This window comes from Schistocerca cancellata, chromosome 7, assembly GCF_023864275.1.
Source record: "Schistocerca cancellata isolate TAMUIC-IGC-003103 chromosome 7, iqSchCanc2.1, whole genome shotgun sequence".
Taxonomy (NCBI): Eukaryota; Metazoa; Arthropoda; class Insecta; order Orthoptera; family Acrididae; genus Schistocerca; species Schistocerca cancellata.
Genome location: NC_064632.1, coordinates 161,369,597 through 161,391,054, shown reverse-complemented (window position 1 = coordinate 161,391,054; position 21,458 = coordinate 161,369,597). Strand labels below are relative to the sequence as shown.

Genomic DNA, 21,458 nt, shown 5'->3' with positions numbered 1-21,458 from the left:
AAGGGATTTCTGGCGTTCCCCAAGGTAGTGTTATAGGCCCTTTGCTGTTCCTTATCTATATAAATGATTTGGGAGACAATCTGAGCAGCCGTCTTCGGTTGTTTGCAGATGACGCTGTCGTTTATCGACTAATAAAGTCATCAGAAGATCAAAACAAACTGAAAAACGATTTAGAAAGCCGGCCATGGTGGCCGAGCGGTTCTAGGCACTGCAGTCTGGAACCGCGCGACTGCTACGGTCGCAGGTTCGAATCCTGCCTCGGGCATGGATGTGTGTGATGTCGCTAGGTTAGTTAGGTTTAAGTAGTTCTAAGTTCTACGGGACTGATGACTTCAGAAGTTAAGTCCCATAGTGCTCAGAGCCATTTGAACCATTTGATTTAGAAAAAAAAACATCTGAATGGTGCGAAAAGTGGCAGTTGACCCTGAATAACGAAAAGTGTGAGGTCATCAATATGAGTGCAAAAAGGAACTCAAACTTCGGTTACACGATAAATGAGTCCAATCTAAAAGCCGTAAATTCAACTAAATACCTAGATATTACAATTACGAACAACTTAAATTGGAAGGAACACATAGAAAATGTTGGGGGAAGGCTAACCAAAACCTGAGTTTTATTAGTAGGACACTTAGAAAATGTAACAGACCTACCAAGGCGACTGCCTAACTACTCTTGTCCGTCCTCTTTTAGAATACTGCTGCGCGGTTTGGGAGTACATCGAAAAAGTTCAAAGAAAGGCAGCAGGTTTTGTATTATCGCGAAATATGGGAGAGAGTGTCACAGAAATGATACAGGATTTGGGCTGGAAATCGTTAAAAGAAAGGCGTTTTTCGCTGCGACGGAATCTTCTCAAGAAATTTCAATCACCAACTTTCTCCTCCGAATGCGAAAATATTTTGTTGACACCGACCTACATGGGGAGGAACGATCACCACGATAAAATAAGGGAAATCAGAGCTCGTACGGAAAGATATAGGTGTTCATTCTTTCAGCGCGCTATACGAGATTGGAATAATAGAGAACTGTGAAAAGGTGGTTCGATGAACCCTCTGCCAGGCACTTAAATGTGATGTTCAGAGTATCCATGTAGATGTAGATGTACCTAAATCTCTCCTCCATTAATCCATGCAGAGGCGTGGTAGGACTCTCCTTTAACCATGAGGCTAAGTGTTCAATCTGATGTGACTGACTAGAGCAGACACCTGGAGAGTGCACAGAGTTTTGTGGCTGACACAGGCTGTTCATCGCGTCGTTCTTGGCGGAGAGCACGTGGCTTCTGTACGCCGCCTCTGCGCTGGTGGGCTTCGGCGCCGCCCTTCTCTGGACTGGCCAGGGCGCCTACCTGGCCCACAACTCGGACCCGGACACCGTCTCCAGGAACTCGGCCGTCTTCTGGGCGCTGCTGCAGTGCAGGTGGGTACACGTCTCCCAATTTCCATATTCCTGCCGCCAAATCTACATCTCTGCAGTGGCACAGGGCTCTACCGACCAGTACCATCTTCTCCCCTTTCCTACTAGTCCATTTTTTTAATGATGCACGCGAAAAAATACTGACGGCCGTCCTGTAAACGCTATCTGGTCAAAAGTGGCCGGTCACCCCTACGTATCACATGATATCTTGTGAACCATGGATGAAGGGTATCAGACGGATGCCATATTCCTTGACTTCCGGAAAGCGTTTGACTCGGCGCCCCACTGCAGACTCCTAACTAAGGTACGAGCATATTGGATTGGTTCCCGAATATGTGAGTGGCTCGAAGACTTCTTAAGTAATAGAACCCATTACGTTGTCCTCGATGGTAAGTATTCATCGGAGGTGAGGGTATCATCTGCAGTGCCCCAGGGAAGTGTGGTAGGTCCGCTGTTGTTTTCTATCTACATAAGTGATCTTTTGGATAGGGTCTAACATTCTGCGTGGTGTCTGTTTGTTCTAAGTCGTGTCTCCCTACCACTTTCGCGCAACGACGCTCTGAGCGTGTTTTTTAGGGAATTAACTAGTTTGAACCTGGGACCTATTGCTGGTAAGGAGACGCCAGACCACACATAACTTGTAGATTTCAGAAGAGTTCAGTGAGACTAGCGATGATACAATCAAATACTTAATGATTTCAGCGTCAGCTCCACGGCACTCCCTGTAAAAGAATCTTAATACTAACTACTATTTTTAGTTAGCTGGTAAAATAACGTCGAAAAAGTAGTTAAGTTTATCATTGGAATTCTTATTCTACTCACAAAACATTGTTTATAAATTGCACTATTGATAAAAGGAAATATTTTAATACAGGATGATAAAAACCAACTGCGTTCAACAAAAATGTGAACGAATATTCCCTGATTGGGTTTCCAAGTTCTACAATGGATCGAAGGATGACATATGCCATATCACATCTATAATCTAGATTTAAGTTAAGTTTCATAAAAGAGAAAACTATCAAAATGGTCTACAGTGGCCCTCAATTATCTTTAATTACTTATTTAACTTGTCATAAATTACAGTGGCTGATGTGGCTTCTCAATAATTATATAACAGAAAAATCATCGCGTTTCAGATTTTTACTTCTAGTAGCAAATGTGAATACCACGAAGTTTAATTGACGATCGACAGTAGTATTACGTAAAAAGGGGATGTAACAGATGATACTTCTGCAGTTCTGAGTGAAGCCTTAAGGCGGCACCGCGTGCATTCATTACCTTGTCGGTGTTTAGGCAGCATCAGGGGGTGGCGGGTGGCGCAGCTCCACGCACCTCGCTGTCTCGGAAACAACTCTTTTCTAACTTCTCCTTACTACTATTTACCGAAGTTGGTTTAAAAAAAAGGTATCTGGCTCTGTTTTCAACTGACCAATCAGGGTCTCAATGTTAACCTTAAGCTCTGCGTACAAAAATTCTGTCTATCCAATGAGAAGCGTAATACTTTTCGTGGTGGGGCAATGTTTTTAACGATTACAACGTAACAGAGACGCGTATAGTCTCACGCTAAAACTTTCAGCTGGTGTGGTCCTTTTAGTGTTATCGTAAGATCTATACTGTTCTTCTGGAGGGCTCTATCTTTTAACATGGGCTGGGGGTTGGTCCTGGCGGTCGGCTGGTGACGTGGGTGTCCGTCCCTTATTGTAGGGCCTCCTAGCCTACACCACTCTGCTCTCAGTTTCTGTTCTCGTTTCTTCCCTCAGAACTGCGTCTGGTTCACGGTGGGAAAGTATGACATGCATTTAGGCGTTCTTGTGTTAGTCTGTGGTATTCCATTTGCTCACTCATTGATCGTATTACTTTGGTTAATTTAATGTCAGGATTTATTCGGAGCTATGTGACATACTGCCGGATTTGCTATCATGTCAGGGTTTTCATGGAAGGTGTTGGATGTTTCCTGACACCTTACAAGGGTGGATAGCAACGTGCGGCTGTTTGCTGACGATGCTGCAGTGTACGGGAGGATGTCTTCGTTGAGTGACTGTAGGAGGATACAAGATGACTTGGACAGGATTTGTGATTGGTGTAAAGAATGGCAGCTAACTCTAAATATAGATAAATGTAAATTAATGCAGATGAATAGGAAAAAAATCCCATAATGTTTGAATACTCTATTAGCAGTGTAGCGCTTGACACAGTCACGTCGATTAAATATTTGGGCGTAACATTGCAGAGCGATATGAAGTGGGACAAGCAAGTAATGGCAGTTGTGGGGAAGGCGGATAGTCGTCTTTGGTTCATTGGTATAATTTTGGGAAGATGTGGTTCATCTGTAAAGGAGACCGCTTATAAAATACTAATACGACCTATCTTGAGTACTGCTCGAGCATTTGGGATCCCTATCAGGTCGGATTAAGGGAGGACATAGAAGCAATTCAGAGGCGGGCTGCTAGACTTGTTACTGGTAGGTTTGATCATCACGCAAGTGTTACGGCAATGCTTCAGGAACTCGGGTGGAAGTCTCTGGAGGAAAGAAGGCGTTCTTCTCGTGAATCGCTACTGAGGAACTTTAGAGAACCAGCATTTGAGGCTGACTGCAGTACAGTTTTACTGCCGCCAACTTATATTTCGCGGAAAGACCACAAAGATAAGATAAGAGAGATTAGGGCTCGTACAGAGGCATATAGGCAGTCATTTTTCCCTCGTTCTGTTTGGAAGTGGAACAGGGAGAGAAGATGCTAGTTGTGGTACGAGGTACCCTCCGCCACGCACCGCATGGTGGGTTGGGGAGTATGTATGTAGATATAGATGAGGATGTAATGCGTGAAACGCCTGGTTAAATCCGCAGGACAGAACAGGCAGTTGGAATTGTGGAAAGGGGCCAAAAATGAGCAGCTGTCAGTTACACTCGAACACACATAACTTTATTTAGTTGCCCAAACATACAGCGCAAATTTCCGAGCTTAACTATCGACTGAATATGTCAGACAATCATATGGCTTAAGGGCACAACCTCTTTAATTTTTAAAACGGCTGAAGGTCCAAGATTTAAAACAACTACAATAAATTTTCAAAAGGCAGAAAGCGCGAGGTTTTAGCCTTAAATAATATTTCAAATGAGGCTCAAGGCCCCTACAATCTAAGACTTGACAAGTAAGGAATTTTAATTTTAAATTGGCTGAAGGCCCATGATGTAAAAACACAACTACAATGAATTTTCAAAAGGCAGAAGGACCAAAGCTATTTTAAATGAGGCTGAAGGCCCAAACAATGCAAGGCTTGACAAGTAAGGAACTTTCAATTTTAAAACGGCTGAAGGCCTATTATTTAACCCAAGTAAAAGTATACAAATTCAAACAATCGGCTATGAGCCATTAAAATACACATTCAAACACTAATAAGAAAAGGCAGTACAGCCAATGGCGCTCAGAAGTTTCCGGTGGTCGGTCTGCACTTGAAATATTAAGGTTCGCTTAGGGGAGACAGGTAGTCGGCCCAACTATATCCGATCCGCCGGCGACCCAACCAAGAGACAGTCAACTGATCCACCGACAAGACGACTCGCTTTCACCCGACCAGTACATATGGAACTCCAAAGCCTAAACGTAAAAGGCATAGCCGCCCACAACCAAGTATGCATAAGCTGTCAAAACTACACACACGTGTTGGACAGCGACAACACGGTGAGGAAAGGACACTGCCTGAGTTTTACGTCAGCGGCCAGGGCAGGTAAACGGAACGCTAACGGCCACAAGGCAGAAAATTCCGCTGGTCCACTTGGACTTCAAATAACCAAAATACAGTTAAACTCCACAAGATGGTGGCCAAACTTTCGCCAATTCGAACACTCGCTGTTGCTCACGGGAATACCCCCAACAGCCAACCATGAAAACCAACGGCACAATGTGAACAGTCTGGCTTCGGTAATTAAATCACAACTCTACTTCGATGTCCTGGGTCGGTGAGCCACGAACCTCGTAGGAATCAGAACAGCTCCCACACACTCCGACACTGCGTAGAGACCGCCAGCGGGCCCGGCCCACTGCGCCGCGCAGAGATTTCCTGCTTGATCCACACCAACCGACCGACTGGCGCACACCGGCTAGCCGGAAACTACAAGCACAACGTGCTGCCACATGTAGAAAGAGGAAGAAACACGGCATAATCGCGGGAAACCAACGCAGAGTAACAGCAAAGGTTTAAACCAATGCATAAGCCGGGGCCAGCACGGCTCAATGCGGAACCGACCAGTAGATGTCAAGAGACGCCTCGCCAGTTTAAAAGGGGGTGGAGAATACTGAGTTATAGCTAGAGGAGCAGTAATAGAACTGTCAGTCAGGAGAAATCAATGACTGTGGAAGTGGACTAGTCGTTGGCTGTCACTCGAACAAATCCATTACGGATATTTCAAAACAGTGACAGTGAGCAGGGAGTTAAAAAGAATGGGATACAGTGGCCAAACGGATCCTGATAAGCCACATATTTCTTCCGTCATTGATAAACGACGCTTGAGGTGATGTAAAGAGAGACGTCATTGGACAGTGGATGACTGCAAACGAGAGATGAATCACGCTGTACTCTGTGGCAATCCGATGGAAGGGATTGGGCTTGGCGAATGCCTAGAGAATGTTACATGCCACCACATTTGGTGCGAACAGTGAAACACGGATGAGGTGGTGGTACGCTATGGATGTGTTTTTCGAGGTTAGGGTGTTGAATTAATATTTTCGAAACAGAAAGTTTTCTCTCTATTTTGTGTGGCGCTCTTTAGTGGTAAATGATAAACAAATTTTGATAAGAGGAAATTAACTGGAGTGCCGTTAGTTAAAAGAAGCAGCCAAGTAAAAAAAAAAGAGAAGTTTAAACTATCGCACGGCACAGATAAATTTACCACTAAGAGAGAGAAAATTAATTATTCAAGAGTTTGCCTAACCTTCTTTGATACCGAGGAGTGTACAGACCGCGCACATAGTTTGTTGGCTATTTGCCGATCATTAATATTACGCGTTTTGCACAGAAGTGCTGCCCGGAAATTGCATTTACAGTCGGCTTAACAGATCTCAGGAACACTCGAGTGGCTGGTACAAATTCGAACATCAATTATGTTCGGAGCGGCCAGCAAACGATACGTCGGCAATCTTGCGGTTTTCCTAGCTGAAACATAGAAAAGTTGGCAGACAAGGTTAACGTTGTTGAAATGAAACACTGGTAAACAATAACAGTTATTCATATAATGACGATACTTTTACATAGATAAGTACACACTTCAAAAAAGTTTTGCATCACCCCGGTTTCCAAAACTCCTGAAGATAGACGTTGAATATGGATATTTTATCACAGACACAATCCCTTTGAGCAGCGCCAATTAGACGGAGGGGGTCCGACAGCCGATCAGTTCCAGTCGTTCCACCAGGAAGGAGGTACACGGCTCGTGTTGTCTTTAGTTCAACCATGCCTACACTGTCAATACAGCGGTTCGATCGCGTCTGCATTGTTACTTTGTGCCAGAAAGGGCTGTCAACAAGGGAAGTATCCAGGCGTCTCGCGGTGAACCAAAGCGATGTTGTTCGGACATGGAGGAGATACAGAGAGACAGGAACTGTTGATGACACGCCTCGTTCAGGCCGCCCAAGGGCTACTACAGCTGTGGATGACCGCTACCTACGGAATTTGGCTCGGAGGAACCCTGACAGCAACGCCATGTTGAATAATGCATTTGGTGCAGCCACAGGACGCCGTTTTATGACTCAAAGTGTGCGCAATAGGCTGCATGATGCGCAACTTCACTCCCTACGTCCATGGCGAGGTCCATCTTTGCAACCACGACGTCATGAAGCGCGGTACATGAGGGCCCAACAACATACTGAATGGACCGCTCAGGATTGGCATCACGTTCTCTTCACCGATGAGACATCGCATATTTCTTCAACCAGACAATCGTCAGAGACGTGTTTGGAGGCATCCCGGTCAGGCTAAACGCCTTAGACACACTGTGCAGCGAGTGCAGGTGGAGTTTCCCTGCTGTTTTGGGGTGGCATTATGTGGGGCCGACGTACGCCGCTGGTGGTCACGGAAGGCGCCATAACGGCTGTACGATACATGAATGCTATCCTCCGACTGATAGTGCAACCATATCGGCAGCATATTGATGAGGCATTCGTCTTCATGGACGACAATTCGCGCCCCCATCGTGCACATCTTGTGTGACTTCCTTCAAGATATCGAAATTGCTCGACTAGAGTGGTCAGCATGTTCTCCAGCCATGAACCCTATCGAAACAGGCCAGGGATAGATTGAAAACGGCTCTTTATGAACGACGTGACCCACCAACCACTCTGAGGGATCTACGTCGATTCCCCATTGAGGAGTGGGACAATCTGGACCAACAGTGCCTTGATGAACTTGTGGATAGTATGTCACAACAAATACAGGCATGCATCAGTGCAAGAGGACGTGCTACTGGGTATTAGATCTACCGGAGTCCCCCCTGCGGGTTCGGGGGTAAGAATAGGCCCGCGGTATTCCTGCCTGTTGTAAGAGGCGACTAAAAGGAGTCTCACATGTTTCGGCCTTATGTGATGGTCTCCTCTCGGGTTTGGCCTCCATCTTTCTAAATTATTCCGAAGAGCGAGCCAATTGGGGAAGGGCGCCTTACATGGTGCACTGTATCAATCGTGCAATTAGACCTTTAGCCAGCTTTCTCGTCGTTGCAATGGTGTCCCACTCGTTTTCGATCGGGGATACGTCCCTGGGTGCGATTACCACGCTGCACTCTTCAGTGTTTCTTTTAACTGTGACGACGACCTTGGACATTTTTGCACCTAAGATCCAGCACGGTAGCCAGTCCGTTGTGGTGGGGCCGCCATGTACCCTGTTGGTTGTAGCCCCCTGACAACACAGGGATCGCTCTACTGATGCCTGCGCCGTTAACTCCCCACGTATGCCAAGGAGTAGATGCCCATCTCCCTGGGGCATCAGGACTCCTGGCAATGGCCATCCTGCCAGGTGGCTATTGCTGCGGCTGGGTGGCTCCCGTGGGGAGGGCCCTTGGTCAGAGTAGGTGGCATCAGGGCGGATGACCCGCAATGAAGCGTGGTACATCATCTCTCGCTGGTGGGCCTCCACCAGCAGTCTCTAAGCGATCGAGGTCTAACCTCAACGTGAAGAAATTTGATCAACGATCGTTTCCCTCCCTAGCCACTCCATGGGAGGAACGTCTTGCTAAAGAAGGCAGTGGAGACTATTCCCCCCGGTACCTCGTGTGTACGCGGGTTGATGGAGAATCGTTTATGTCAACCAAGCCCCAGTTTTTTGTGGAGAATTTAGAGGACAAGTTCGGGGAGGTGGAGGGCTTGTCCAAAATGCGCTCTGGTTCTGTGCTCATCAAAACGGCATCCTCTGCCCAGTCACGGATGTTGCTCAATTGTGACAAGCTGGGGGATGATTCAGTTAGCATCACGCCGCATAAGAGTCTCAACATGGTCCAGGGTATTATATTCCACAGGGATCTTCTTCTGCAGTCCGACGATGAATTACGCGCCAACCTCGAACGACGAGGTGTTCACTTCGTCCGGCGCGTCCATTGGGGTCCGAGGAATAATCAGGTAGCCACCGGTGCCTTCATCTTGGCCTTTGAAGGTGATGTTTTACCCGAAAAGGTCAAGGTGATGGTTTACCGTTGTGATGTGAAGCCATATATCCCTCCTCCGATGCGGTGTTTTAAATGCTGGAAGTTCGGGCACATGTCATCTCGCTGTACTTCCACCATCACGTGTCTGGATTGTGGACGTCCTTCGCATCCCGATACTCCATGTGCCCCGCCTCCTATCTGTGTTAACTGCGGAGAACACCATTCCCGCTGCTCGCCGGACTGTAGGATATTGCAGAAAGAAAGGAAGATAATGGAATATAAGACCCTGGACCGACTAACCTACCCTGAGGCTAGACGGAAATATGAGAGGCTCCATCCAGTGGCAATGACGTCAACCTACGCCGCTGCTGCAACGACGGTTCTCCCATCATCACGAATCGGCTCTAAGATCGGTCAGCATCCACCAGCCCCCTTGCTTGTGGGGGGCACTTCACAACCTGTTGCTCCTGCTCCATCTACTTCAGGAGCAACACCTCCCAAACCATTGGGGACATCAGTTCCCCCTTCCCAGCTGGAGAAGAGTAAGACTTCTTCGGCTACTCTCGCAAGGAAGGGGTCCCTTGGGGATCTCCCTTCGCAAGTTCCGACCAGCGGCACAGCAGACACCTGCAAGTGGCTCAAACAACCACCAGTCCCTGGTCGTAGGGCCTCACGGTCGTCCTCCGTCCCTGAGACTGTCCCTGTGCAGCCCTCCAAGCCTGAACCACCGAAGGCACGACGAGAGAAGCAGAAACAGAACCAGAAGAAAGTCCCCAAGAATACCAACATTGTGGTGGCACCCGTCCCACCGCTTCCTACAAGCTCTGCGTCTGAAGACGAGGTGGACATTCTGGCGTCCGCTGAGGACCTCGATCTCGCCGATCCCTCAGACGCCATGGCAAGCACTGGCACAGGTGCTCAATCGGAGGCAGCAGGTGACCCAACGGCGAAATCTGCCTACCCAGTCCCGTCACGCCTTTCTCAGACATGGACAATACCATCCTCCAGTGGAACTGCAGCGGTTTCTTCCAACATATAGCTGAGCTGCGCCAACTTATCAGCCTTCACCCTTTCTTCTGCATTGCACTTCAGGAAACATGGTTTCCAGCAATGCGAACCCCCGCCCTCCATGGCTATCGGGGTTATTATAAAAACCGGGTAGCTTATGAAAGGGTGTCTGGTGGCGTCTGCATCTATGTCCTTAACTCTCTCCACAGCGAGTCTGTCCCTCTACATACCACTTTAGAGGCTGTCGCTGTTCGGGTGTGGACGCCACAGGCTGTTACTGTCTGCAGTCTTTACCTTCCACCAGAGGGTGATGTCGCGCAGCATGTTCTGGCTGCGCTGATAGCCCAATTGCCGCCACCTTTCTTGTTACTGGGCGACTTTAACGCCCATAACCCTCTGTGGGGTGGGTCAGTGGCAACAGGTCGAGGCGCCACTATTGAGCATTTATTGGCGCAGCTCGATCTCTCGATCTTAAATGACGGTGCCTCCACACACTTCAGTGTGGCGCATGGCACATACTCCGCCATTGACCTATCGCTCTGTAGCCCTAGCCTCTTACCGTCTGTCCAATGGGGTGTGCATGACGACCTGTGTGGTAGTGACCATTTTCCAATCTTTCTGTCACTGCCACGGCACCACTCTTCTGGGCGCCCCAGCAGATGGGCTATGAATAAGGCTGACTGGGACTTGTTTTCCTCCACTGCCGCTATTGAGCCTCTCTCTCGTGATGACATTGATGCGGTGGTTCAATCGGTCACCACCGGCATCGTTACTGCTGCCGAATCTGCCATTCCTCGTTCTTCTGGGTCCCCTCGGCGGAGAGCTGTGCCTTGGTGGTCGCCTGAGATCGCTGAAGCGATTAAAGATCGCCGGCGGGCGCTCCAGCGTCACAAGCGACATCCCTCCATAGACCACCTTATCGCCTTCAAACGGCAGAGTGCGCGGGCCCGCCTCCTTATCCGCCAAGGCAAGAAGGAGTGCTGGGAGCGGTATGTGTCCACCATTGGCCTCCATGTCACTCCATCGCAGGTCTGGGCGAAGATTCGACGCGTCTACGGCTATCGGACCCCTGCCAGCGTCCCTGCGCTCTCACTGAATGGAGCAGTTTGTACTGACTCCGACGTCATTGCAAGCCGCTTGGCAGAGCATTTTGCTATGAGTTCCGCTTCTACGAATTACCCCCAGGCCTTCCGCTCCATTAACGAGCGGATGGAATGTCAGAGTCTTTCTTTTCGCACCCACACTTCTGAATCCTACAATGCTCCATTCAGTGAGTGGGAATTTCACAGTGCCCTTGCCGCTTGCCCTGATACTGCTCCCGGGCCCGATCGCATCCACTGTCAGATGCTGAAACACCTTTCAGTGGACTGCAAGCGACGCCTCCTCGACCTTTACAACCGTCTCTGGGTCGAGGGTGAGTTTCCGTCGCAATGGCGGGAAAACATTGTCATCCCCATTTTGAAACCGGGCAAGAGCCCTTTGGAGGTGGACAGCTACCGCCCCATTAGCCTCACCAACGTTCTTTGTAAGCTTCTCGAACGGATGGTGAGCCGGCGCTTGAATTGGGTACTGGAGTCTCGGGGCCTTCTGGCTCTGTCTCAGGGTGGGTTCCGGAGGGGCCGCTCCGCCGCCGACAATCTGGTGAGCCTGGAGTCAGCCATCCGTACTGCCTTTGCCCGCCGTCAGCACCTGGTCGCTGTCTTTTTCGACATGCGGAAGGCGTACGATACGACATGGCGTCATCACATCCTTTCTACGCTTCATGAATGGGGTGTTTGGGGCCCTCTGCCGATCTTTATCAGAAATTTTCTGTCGTATCGTACCTTCCACGTGCAAGCCGCAGCCTCATATACTTCCACCCTCGTCCAGGAGAACGGTGTGCCACAGGGTTCTGTTTTAAGTGTCTGCCTGTTTTTAATAGCCATTAACGGGCTCGCTGCGGCCGTGGGAAATTCTGTCTCTGCTTCCCTGCATGCTGACGACTTCTGCCTTTATTACAGCTCTACTGGCATTGCAGCCGTTGAACGTCAGCTACAGGGTGCTATCCGCAAGGCTGTAGCTCATGGGTTCCAGTTTTCGGCAGCCAAGACCTGCGTTATGCATTTCTGCCGGCGACGCACTGTCCACCCGGAGCCGCGGCTTTATCTAGCCGGCGACCTTCTTTCAGTGGTGGAATCACACAGGTTTTTGGGGGTGGTTTTCGATGCCCGGTTGACTTGGCTGACTCATATCTGGCAGCTCAAACAGGCGTGTTGGCGGCATCTCAATGCTCTGCGATGTTTGAGCCACACCCGCTGGGGCGCCGACCGATCTACCCTGTTGCGGCTCTACCAGGCGTTAATCCAGTCTCGCCTGGATTATGGGAGCCTAGCCTATGGCTCAGCATCCCCATCTGCGTTGCGGGTGCTGGACCCAATCCTCCATAGCGGGATACGCCTTGCCACTGGTGCTTTTCGGACCAGCCCTGTGGACAGCATACTGGTGGAGGCAGGTGTCCCTCCACTGCGGTTACGACGCCAAAAATTACTGGCCGCTTATGCTGTCCATGTTTTTAGCTTGCCCGGGCATCCAAATTAGCGTGTCCTGTTCCCGCAGTCTGTCGTCCATCTGCCAGACCGTCGGCCCCGGTCGGGTTGTTCGATCGCCGTGCGCGTCAAAGAGCTTCTCTCCGGGATTAAGGGTTTCACTGTTCCTCCACCTCCTTTCCGGGCCCCTTTGCGTACACCCCCATGGTGTGTTCCTCGCCCTTGCCTTCGGCTCGACTTGGCACAGGGCCCGAAGGACTCCATCCCTCCAGAGGCCTTCCGCCGCCGCTTTTCTTCTATCCTGGCCACGTATCAGGGCTCTGGCATTGTTTACACTGACGGTTCGATGGTCGCTGGTCGTGTCGGGTATGCATTAACTCTAGGGGACCATTTCGAACAACGTTCGTTGCCGGATGGCTGCAGCGTTTACACTGCTGAGCTGGTCGCCATCTTTCGTGCCCTAGAGTATATCCGCTCCTGCTCAGGTGAGTCCTTCGTTATCTGTAGCGATTCCCTGAGCGGTTTACGAGCTCTCGACCAGTGTTTTCCTCGTTCTCGTCTGGTGATGGCTATCCATGAGTCCCTGCATACTCTTGCGCGTTGCGGCCGCTCTGTGGTCTTTGTGTGGACCCCCGGTCAAGTCGGTATCCCGGGCAATGAACATGTTGACCGCCTGGCGAAAGAGGCCACAAGACAACCGTCTCTGGATGTTGGCCTCCCAGAGACTGATTTGCGGGCAGTCCTCCGCCGAAAAGTTTTTGCGTTTTGGGACGCTGAATGGCGCGATCGGATCACGCCCAATAAACTCCGTGCCATTAAGGAGACGACGACTGTGTGGCGGTCATCCATGCGACCCAACCGCAGGGATTCAGTCGTCCTTTGTCGGCTCCGCATTGGCCACTCCCGGCTGACACACAGTTATTTACTGCGCCGGGAGGACCCTCCTGTATGTCGCTGCGGGCTGCCTTTGACAGTGGCCCACATTTTGTTGGCCTGCCCCCTTTTAGCTGTGGTCAGGCAGACATTTGCGCTGCCTGATACGCTCCCTGCCCTTTCATCTGATGACCCTGTTATGGCTGACTTAGTTTTATGTTTTATTCGGGCAGGGGGCTTTTATTCTTTAATCTGAGTGTTTCTGTTTTATTTTCTTGTTTTGTGTTGATTCTGGACTTTGGCCTACGGTTTTAAACTAAGTTTTTAATGTGTTTTCGGTGGTTGGCTTTTCCTTTTTTTTGTTCCTATGGTCGGCCAACCACCGTCACACTCTGTGTGATTTTATTTCGTTTTGTCTGGTCCTTGTCTATGTTTCTTTTGTTCTCTGTCGTCTGTCTCCTATTTTGTTGAACTTTTTTTAATTCTCTATGGCTATTTTTAGAATTTTGGAGAAAGGGACCGATGACCTCTGCAGTTTGGTCCCTTTAATCCTTAAACCAACCAATCTACCGGAGTGTACAGCAATCTGGACCACCACCTCTGACGGTCTCGCTGTATGGTGGTAGAACATGCAATGCGTGGTTTTGATGAGCAATAAAAAGGGCGGAAATGATGTTTATGTTGATCTCTGTGCCAATTTTCTGTACACGTTCCGGAACTCTCAGAACTGAAGTGATGCAAAACTTTTTTTGACGTGTGTACTTTACAAACCTTTCAAGCACAACTGGTTGTTACAGAATGATTCGAGAGATCGATCAACAAGAGCGGAGACATCAATAGAGAGCTGGCTTCTCGAGAGAGCGATCCAGACGCCGCACGTGTTTATATACAAGTAGACAACTGAAGGCAGCTCTACTGTCATGTTTCCTCAGTCTCTTCCTGTTCTGGAAGCCTCTTGCGTGGAAAAACGTCGCTGCGCTCCTTTCCGGCGCGGCTGATCGCATCAAATCTGATTGCTGTCGCCACTTGCAATGCGTCTGATGCATTATTTGCCAATTAAAAAATACAACTGCTTTCTTTTTCTAGTTTTAACATCTGTATGCTCTATCACATTCAAGAATTAACTACGATTTTACATTATAAGACAACTTAAAGAGCATACGCAGAATTAATACAAAAATACAGCGTTTCTTACTTAGGTTTACATATTTTTTTTACTGTTGGGGCATAATCTTATTTAGACATGAAAAGAAACCTTTCATTGTAGCACCCTTATTACCCTCCAGAAAACGCCGAATGCGAAAAGATGCGAATACATTTTCAAGAATGTGTATCCCATAAGGTCGAGGAACAATTAGGAGACGACAGTTGTTTCTACCAGCATGATAACGCACTGCCATAAAGCAACATCTAAGAGGCAGTGGTCTGTGTACAATAACATACTGTAAAACGGGCTGAGTTGCCCGGAGTCCCAACCTGAATCCTGTGGAACACCTGTGGGACGAGTTAGAATATAGGCTACGATCCACACATCAATATCTGATATCACTACCTGCTGTGATTTTCGTTCTTGAGGGAGAATTGGTTACCAATGCTGCACAGACATTCAGACACCTCTTCGAAAGTGTCCCCAACTGACTTCAAGCCGTCATAAGGACGAAAGGTGGCCACATCCAATACTAATGACCATTAATAGTTGCATGGGTACTTTTGATCAGACAGTGTATAAGCCTGAAGTACTGTTCTTTCGCAGTTATGGTGATTATTAAGACGTATACTGGAGAAATTAATACCGACCTTGATATCCTCGAACCTATCCTCTTGGAATTTTGGAACATTCCTTCGCCTCAGGCTCAGAGCTTCCTTGGCGACGCGCGATGGCCCAGTTCATGCACTATTAGCGTTTAGCGCCGCACGAAGTCAATTAGGCAGTGTGTAGTGTAGATCCGAAGGTTTAATGGGAAACGTTTACTGGTGGAACCGGGTTAATAGTCTGAGATGTTGCACTGTGCTCTATTGAAACCAGTCTAGGTAATGGTTGAGACCCTCGATTTGATCGCCAGACAGAGTTAAACTGGTCACTACTCCACAGTCCATGATTAATGCCCTGTAGCTATCCAGCTCTATAGAGTAAGATGCTGAGATGCGACAACTAGGTTGTACATGTGAACCGCTAACACTTAGTGCACCATATCCAGCTGATACAACAAGTTCTGTGTATAATCTCCGTAAAGACTTAAAGGATAACAGCTGAAAGTGAGTAGGCCAAAGGACTCTCAGAACACTACATTCCACCGAGCGAGGTGGCGCAGTGGTTAGGACACTGGACTCCCATTCGGGAGGACAACGATTCAATCCCGCGTCCGGCCATCCTGATTTAGGTTTTCCGTGATTTCCCTAAATCGCTCCAGGTAAATGCCGGGATGGTTCCTTTGAAAGGGCGCGGTCGACTTCCTTCACCATCCTTCCCTAATCCGATGAGACCGATGTCCTCGCAGTTTGGTCTCTTCCCCCAAACAACCCAACCCAACACTACACTAACTTTCTCAGACAGATTTAATATATTGCCTTCACATATACCTCTCTGATTAACGACCACCTCCATCTCTCTTATGAAGCCCAGCTCTGATACAAGGCGTTTTCCCACCCCGCATATCGCTGAATAGTCACTCGTATACTTCCTGACAGAAAAGTGAAACACTCAGAAGAGGAGGAGGAAACGGAAGTTCTCGTATTGAGAGGCTATTTGATGTTATTTCAGTAATTGCAAAATCAATTCAAATTTACAAAAAAACTTGACTTCATGAGTCCACTTGTTATTATGACATGTCCGAGAGAATAGAAACCATATACACTGAAGCGCCAAATAGGCTTATACAGGCATGCGTTTTCAAATACAGAGATATGTAAACAGGCAGAATACGACGCTGCGGTCGGCAACACCTATATAAGACAGCAAGTGTCTGTTAGATCGGTTACCGCTGCTACAATGGCAGGTTATCAAGATTTAAGCGAACTTGAAAGTGGTACTATAGTCGGCGCGCGAGTGATGGAACACAGCATCTCCGAGCTAGCGATGAAGTGGGGATTTCCCTGTACGACCATTTTACGAGTGTACCGTGAATATCAGGAATACGGTAAAACATCGAATCTCCGACATCGCTACGTCCGGGAAAAGATCCTGCAAGAACGGGACCAACAACGACGGAAGGGAATCGTTCAACACGACAGAAGTGCGACCCTTCAGCAAATTGCTGCATATTTGAATGCTGGGCCATCAACAAGTATCAGTGTGCGAACTATTCAACGAAACATCGTCGATATGGGCTTTCGCAGCCGAAAGCCCACTCGTGTACCCTGGATGACTGCACGACACAAAGTTTTACACCTCGCCTGGGCTTGTCAACACCGACATTGAACTATTGACGACTGGAAACATGTTGACTGGTCGGACGAAAGTCGTTTCAAGTAGTATCGAGCGGATGGAGTGTACTGGTATGGAGACAACCTCATGAATCTTGCATGTCAGCAGGGGACTGTTCAAGCTGGTGGAGGCTCTGTATTGGTGTGGGACGTGTGCAGTTAGAGTGATATGGAACCCCTGATAAGTCTAGATATGACTCTAACGGTTGACACGTACGTAAGCATACTGTCTAAACACCTGCATCTATTCACGTCCATTGCGCATTTCGACGGACTTGGCCAATTCGAGCAGACAATGCGACACCCCACACCTCCAGAATTGTTACAGACTGGCTCCAGGAACCCTCTTTTGAGTTTAAATACTTCCGCTGGCCACCAAATTCCCCAGACATGAACATTATTGAACGTATGTGGAGTGCCTTGCAACGTGCTGTTCAGAAGAGATCTCCACCCCCTCGTACTGTTACGGATTTATGGACAGCCCGGCAGGATTCTTGGTGTCATTTCCCTCCAGCACTACTTCAGACTTTAGTCGAGTCCATGCCAAGTCATGTTGCGGCACTTCGGCGTGCTCGTGGGGGCCCTACACGATATTAGGCAGATATACCAGTTTCTTTGCCTCCTCAGTGTATTAATGCGTTGATAGAAAACACGGATGACAGAATGAGACTCACTAGAATTTATTCAGCAAGGAAGTGCATGGGGGCTTAATTATAAAAATGAATATGCAATAATTTTAGTAGCTGTGTGTCCGGTTACGAAGTCTCGTAACCGGTTGGCCCCGAGTAGTATTAGTACGCAATCTGACTGCATAAAATGACAATAAACAATGAAAGGAAATTTCCGTTAACACAATTGATTAATTAAGTCCCCAGAAACTATAAAAGCTACGAAACAACAAAGCACAAGTGTAACTGTTCTGTGTGTGGAAGTATGATTCAACGTACACGTATCTAGCACGGTTCTTCCTCAATACGACGAGATATTTTAAACACCATTTACAATGAATTAATTGAAAAACCAGAAATACTATAATTGCACATAGAAACCAGAATTACAAGTCTAATACATTGAAACATCCCCTTAGAACAATTTATACACGACTGTGCTTATACTGACACACAATATTATTTAGTGCAACGCAATCTGACTATCAAAGATCCCTGCAAAAGAATGGCCCTGAGTAACATCAAACTATACCTTTCACAAATAACTTACCTCACAAAAATCTTCGTTACTCGAACTACTGCAATACAGCGAGCGCCACTACTGCCAGCTAAATAAAAGATTCAAACTACTGAAGGCACTAACTACTGATAGGGATAGTTAGCAAATGAAAGATATTAATAGAGAACAAACAATGTATTTACCTTAATATTCATAATTGACATCCAGTATTACAAATTATCAAAACTCCGCCATCTCTCTCCCCACATCCACCACTGCTGGCGGCTCACCTCCAACTGTGCAACGCTACGCGCTGTTCACATCCAGCTGCCGCTGCCTAACACTACAATGGCAGACAACAATGCAAACTAGCCACAGGCTGCACACAGCACAGCCAGTGATTTTCATACAGAGCGCTACGTGGCATTACCAATATAAAAATCTAAACAGCCTACTTACATAGCCCCCATGCTCCCCACAAAAAATTTTACAAATTTTTTTGGCTAGTGGCCAATAATGATTTGTAAAAATTTTTCATAATTAAAATAACAAAGATATCAAATGCACACACTTATTTATACAATGTTGGTCAAAAGCTAAAATTTTCTCACAGTCCATAAAGACAGTCCTGATCATTCATCATAATAGTAATTACAGTTTTTTTTTCACAAAGTCTCATTAGTAAAAGCAATTGCACACAGAAGTAGTGGATTTCCATGCAGTCTTGAAGAAGTAGTGTTGTCCTTCCAACGGAAAGACAGTGCTGACACTTGACATGCTGACAGGTAATGGGCCACAATGGAGCAAACCCACAGCAGAGTCATTCGAAGTTCTGACGAATATTGGTAGGTAGGTCATCACAGAGTAGACCCACTGTAGTCCTGGTAGAGATTGTGGTATTGGTGGGCCACCAGAGGTGCAGACCCACTGCAGTCCTTGTAGAAATAAGCAAATGAAAGATATTAATAGAGAACAAACAATGTATTTACCTTAATATTCATAATTGACATCCAGTATTATAAATTATCAAAACTCCGCCATCTCTCCCCCCACATCCACCACTGCTGGCGGCTCACCTCCAACTGTGCAACGCTACACGCTGTTCACATCCAGCTGCCGCTGCCTAACACTACAATGGCAGACAACAGTGCAAACTAGCCACAGGCTGCACACAGCACAGCCAGTGATTTTCATACAGAGCGCTACGTGGCATTACCAATATAAAAATCTAAACAGCCTACTTACAACATGAACAGCAGCCAGATGCTTTGTTGACTGAACCTGTGACCAAGAGGCATTGTTATTTAGGAAATTTGAAATAAAAAGTTTTTTGTTACCTTCATATATATTGACGAAAGAATACACTGTGATCATTGCAACATCTTCCACCTATACATTACACCAACCGAACAGCATCTGCTGTCTCGCCCAACAGTACAACTGCACACGACATGCTCTCAACTAGTACTGCTCTCCACATCCTCTCAACAAGCACTGCCCACGGCAACCTCTGAACTACAACTGCCCTCGACATTCTCTGAACAACTACCGCGCCAGTGGAGGCGGCGGAATAATACTCTTTGGCGCAATCTCTGGCGCTGTGACTCAGTGTAGCCACCTTTCAGAAGTTACTTCAAAAATCTATTGTTCATCGACATATGACCCCTAATAAAACGACTTGGGGGCAACAGAGAAAGGAGATTCATAAATGAGCTGCATGAGTGGTTACTAATTTCCAGAACGAGATTTTCACTCTGCAGCGTAGTGTGGGCTGATATGAAACTTCCTGACAGATTAAAACTGTGTGCCGGACCGAGACTCGAACTCGGAACCTTTGCTTTTCGCGGGCAAGTGCTCTGCCAACTGAGCGACCCAAGTACGACTCATGCCCCGTCCTCACAGCTTCACTTCTGCCAGTACCTCGTCTCCTACCTTCCAAACTTTACAGAAGCTCTCCTGCATACCTTGCAGAACTAGCACTCCTGAAAGAAAGGATATTGCGGAGACATGGCTAGTTCTGCAAGGTTCGCAGGAGAGCTTTTGTAAAGTTTGGAAGGTAGGAGACGAGGTACTCGCAGAAGTAACGTTGTCAGGACGGGGTGTGAGTCGTGATTGGGTAGCTCAGTTGGTAGAGCACTTGCCCGCGAAAGGCAAAGGTCCCGAGTTCGAGTCTCGGTCCGCCACACAGCTTTAGTCTGTCAGGAAGTTTCGGTCACTAATTTATTTAGTCAGTGCAAGATGATCACAGAATTCTACAAAATATGACCACCATGACACAAAATCGACAGACACAACGAATCGATACATATTTTTAAAAAATGGATAAATGGATGTGGATGTGTATTACACGTCTCCTCCTAAACCACTTGACAGATTTCAAACAAATGTGGTAAATGTATCCCTTACTGTTTGAGAAGAATCGCTGTCTGGGTAAGAATCACCTACCTACCTTAGTTCAGGAGACACGACGTCACAAACACTGAGATGCATGAAGAAATGCCGCATCACGCAAGAAGTTTTAACACATTTTTTCTCTACTCTTGAGACAGTCCTACAGTCGAGTCAGTTGAAGGATATCCCTGGCACATGGCAGCGCTTATGACTGCTTTCAACTGCGAAGTGCAAATGGCTGTAGGCGAAAACAATGGTTAGTAGTTGAAGAAGGTCGTAATGTGAAATAGGCAGACATCTATCCAGACAGCTCACACAGGAATTCCAAATTGCATCAGGATCCACTGCAAGTACTATGGCCGTTAGGCGAGAGGTGGGAAAACTTGGATTTCACGGTCAAGCGGCTGCTCATAAGCCACACATCACGCCGGTAAATGCCAAACGACGCCTCACTTGGTGTAAGGAGGCAAACATTGGACGATTGAACAATTGGAAAACGTTGTGGCGAATCACGATACATAATGTGGCTATCCGATGGTATGGTGTGGGTATGGCGAATGCCCGGTGAATGTCATCTGCCAGCGTGTGTAGTGCCAACAGTAAAATTCGGAGGCGCTGGTGTTATGGTGTGATCGTGTTTTTCATCGAGGGGGTTTGCACCCCATGTTATTTTGCGTGGCACTATCGCAGCACAGGCCTACACTGATGTTTTACGCACCTTCTTGCTTTCCACTGTCGAAGAGCAAATCGGGGATGGCGATTGCATCTTTCAAAACGATGGAGCACCTGTTCATAATGCACGGCCTGTGGCAGAGTGGTTGTACGACAATAACATCCCTCTAGTGGACTGACCTGCACAGAGTCCTGACCTGAGCCCTACAGAACACCATAGAGACGTTTTGGAACGCAGACTTCGTGCCAGGGCTCACCGACCGACATCGATACCTCTCCTCAGTGCAGAACTCCGTGAAAAAATGAGCTGCCATTCCCCAAGAAACCTTCCAGCACCTGCGAGAATGGAAGGTGTCATC

The 21,458-nt window shown here is 47.7% G+C and overlaps 1 protein-coding gene across 1 annotated transcript in view; it reads left to right on the top strand.

Annotated features, from left to right (window-relative positions):
• Positions 1–21,458, top strand: part of LOC126092683 (UNC93-like protein MFSD11) — a 215,703-nt gene that overhangs the window by 61,827 nt on the left and 132,418 nt on the right. Inside the window, exon 3 of the mRNA XM_049908405.1 lies at positions 1,237–1,413. Coding sequence (XP_049764362.1) covers positions 1,237–1,413 — 177 coding nt within the window. The remainder of the gene's footprint in view (positions 1–1,236; positions 1,414–21,458) is intronic.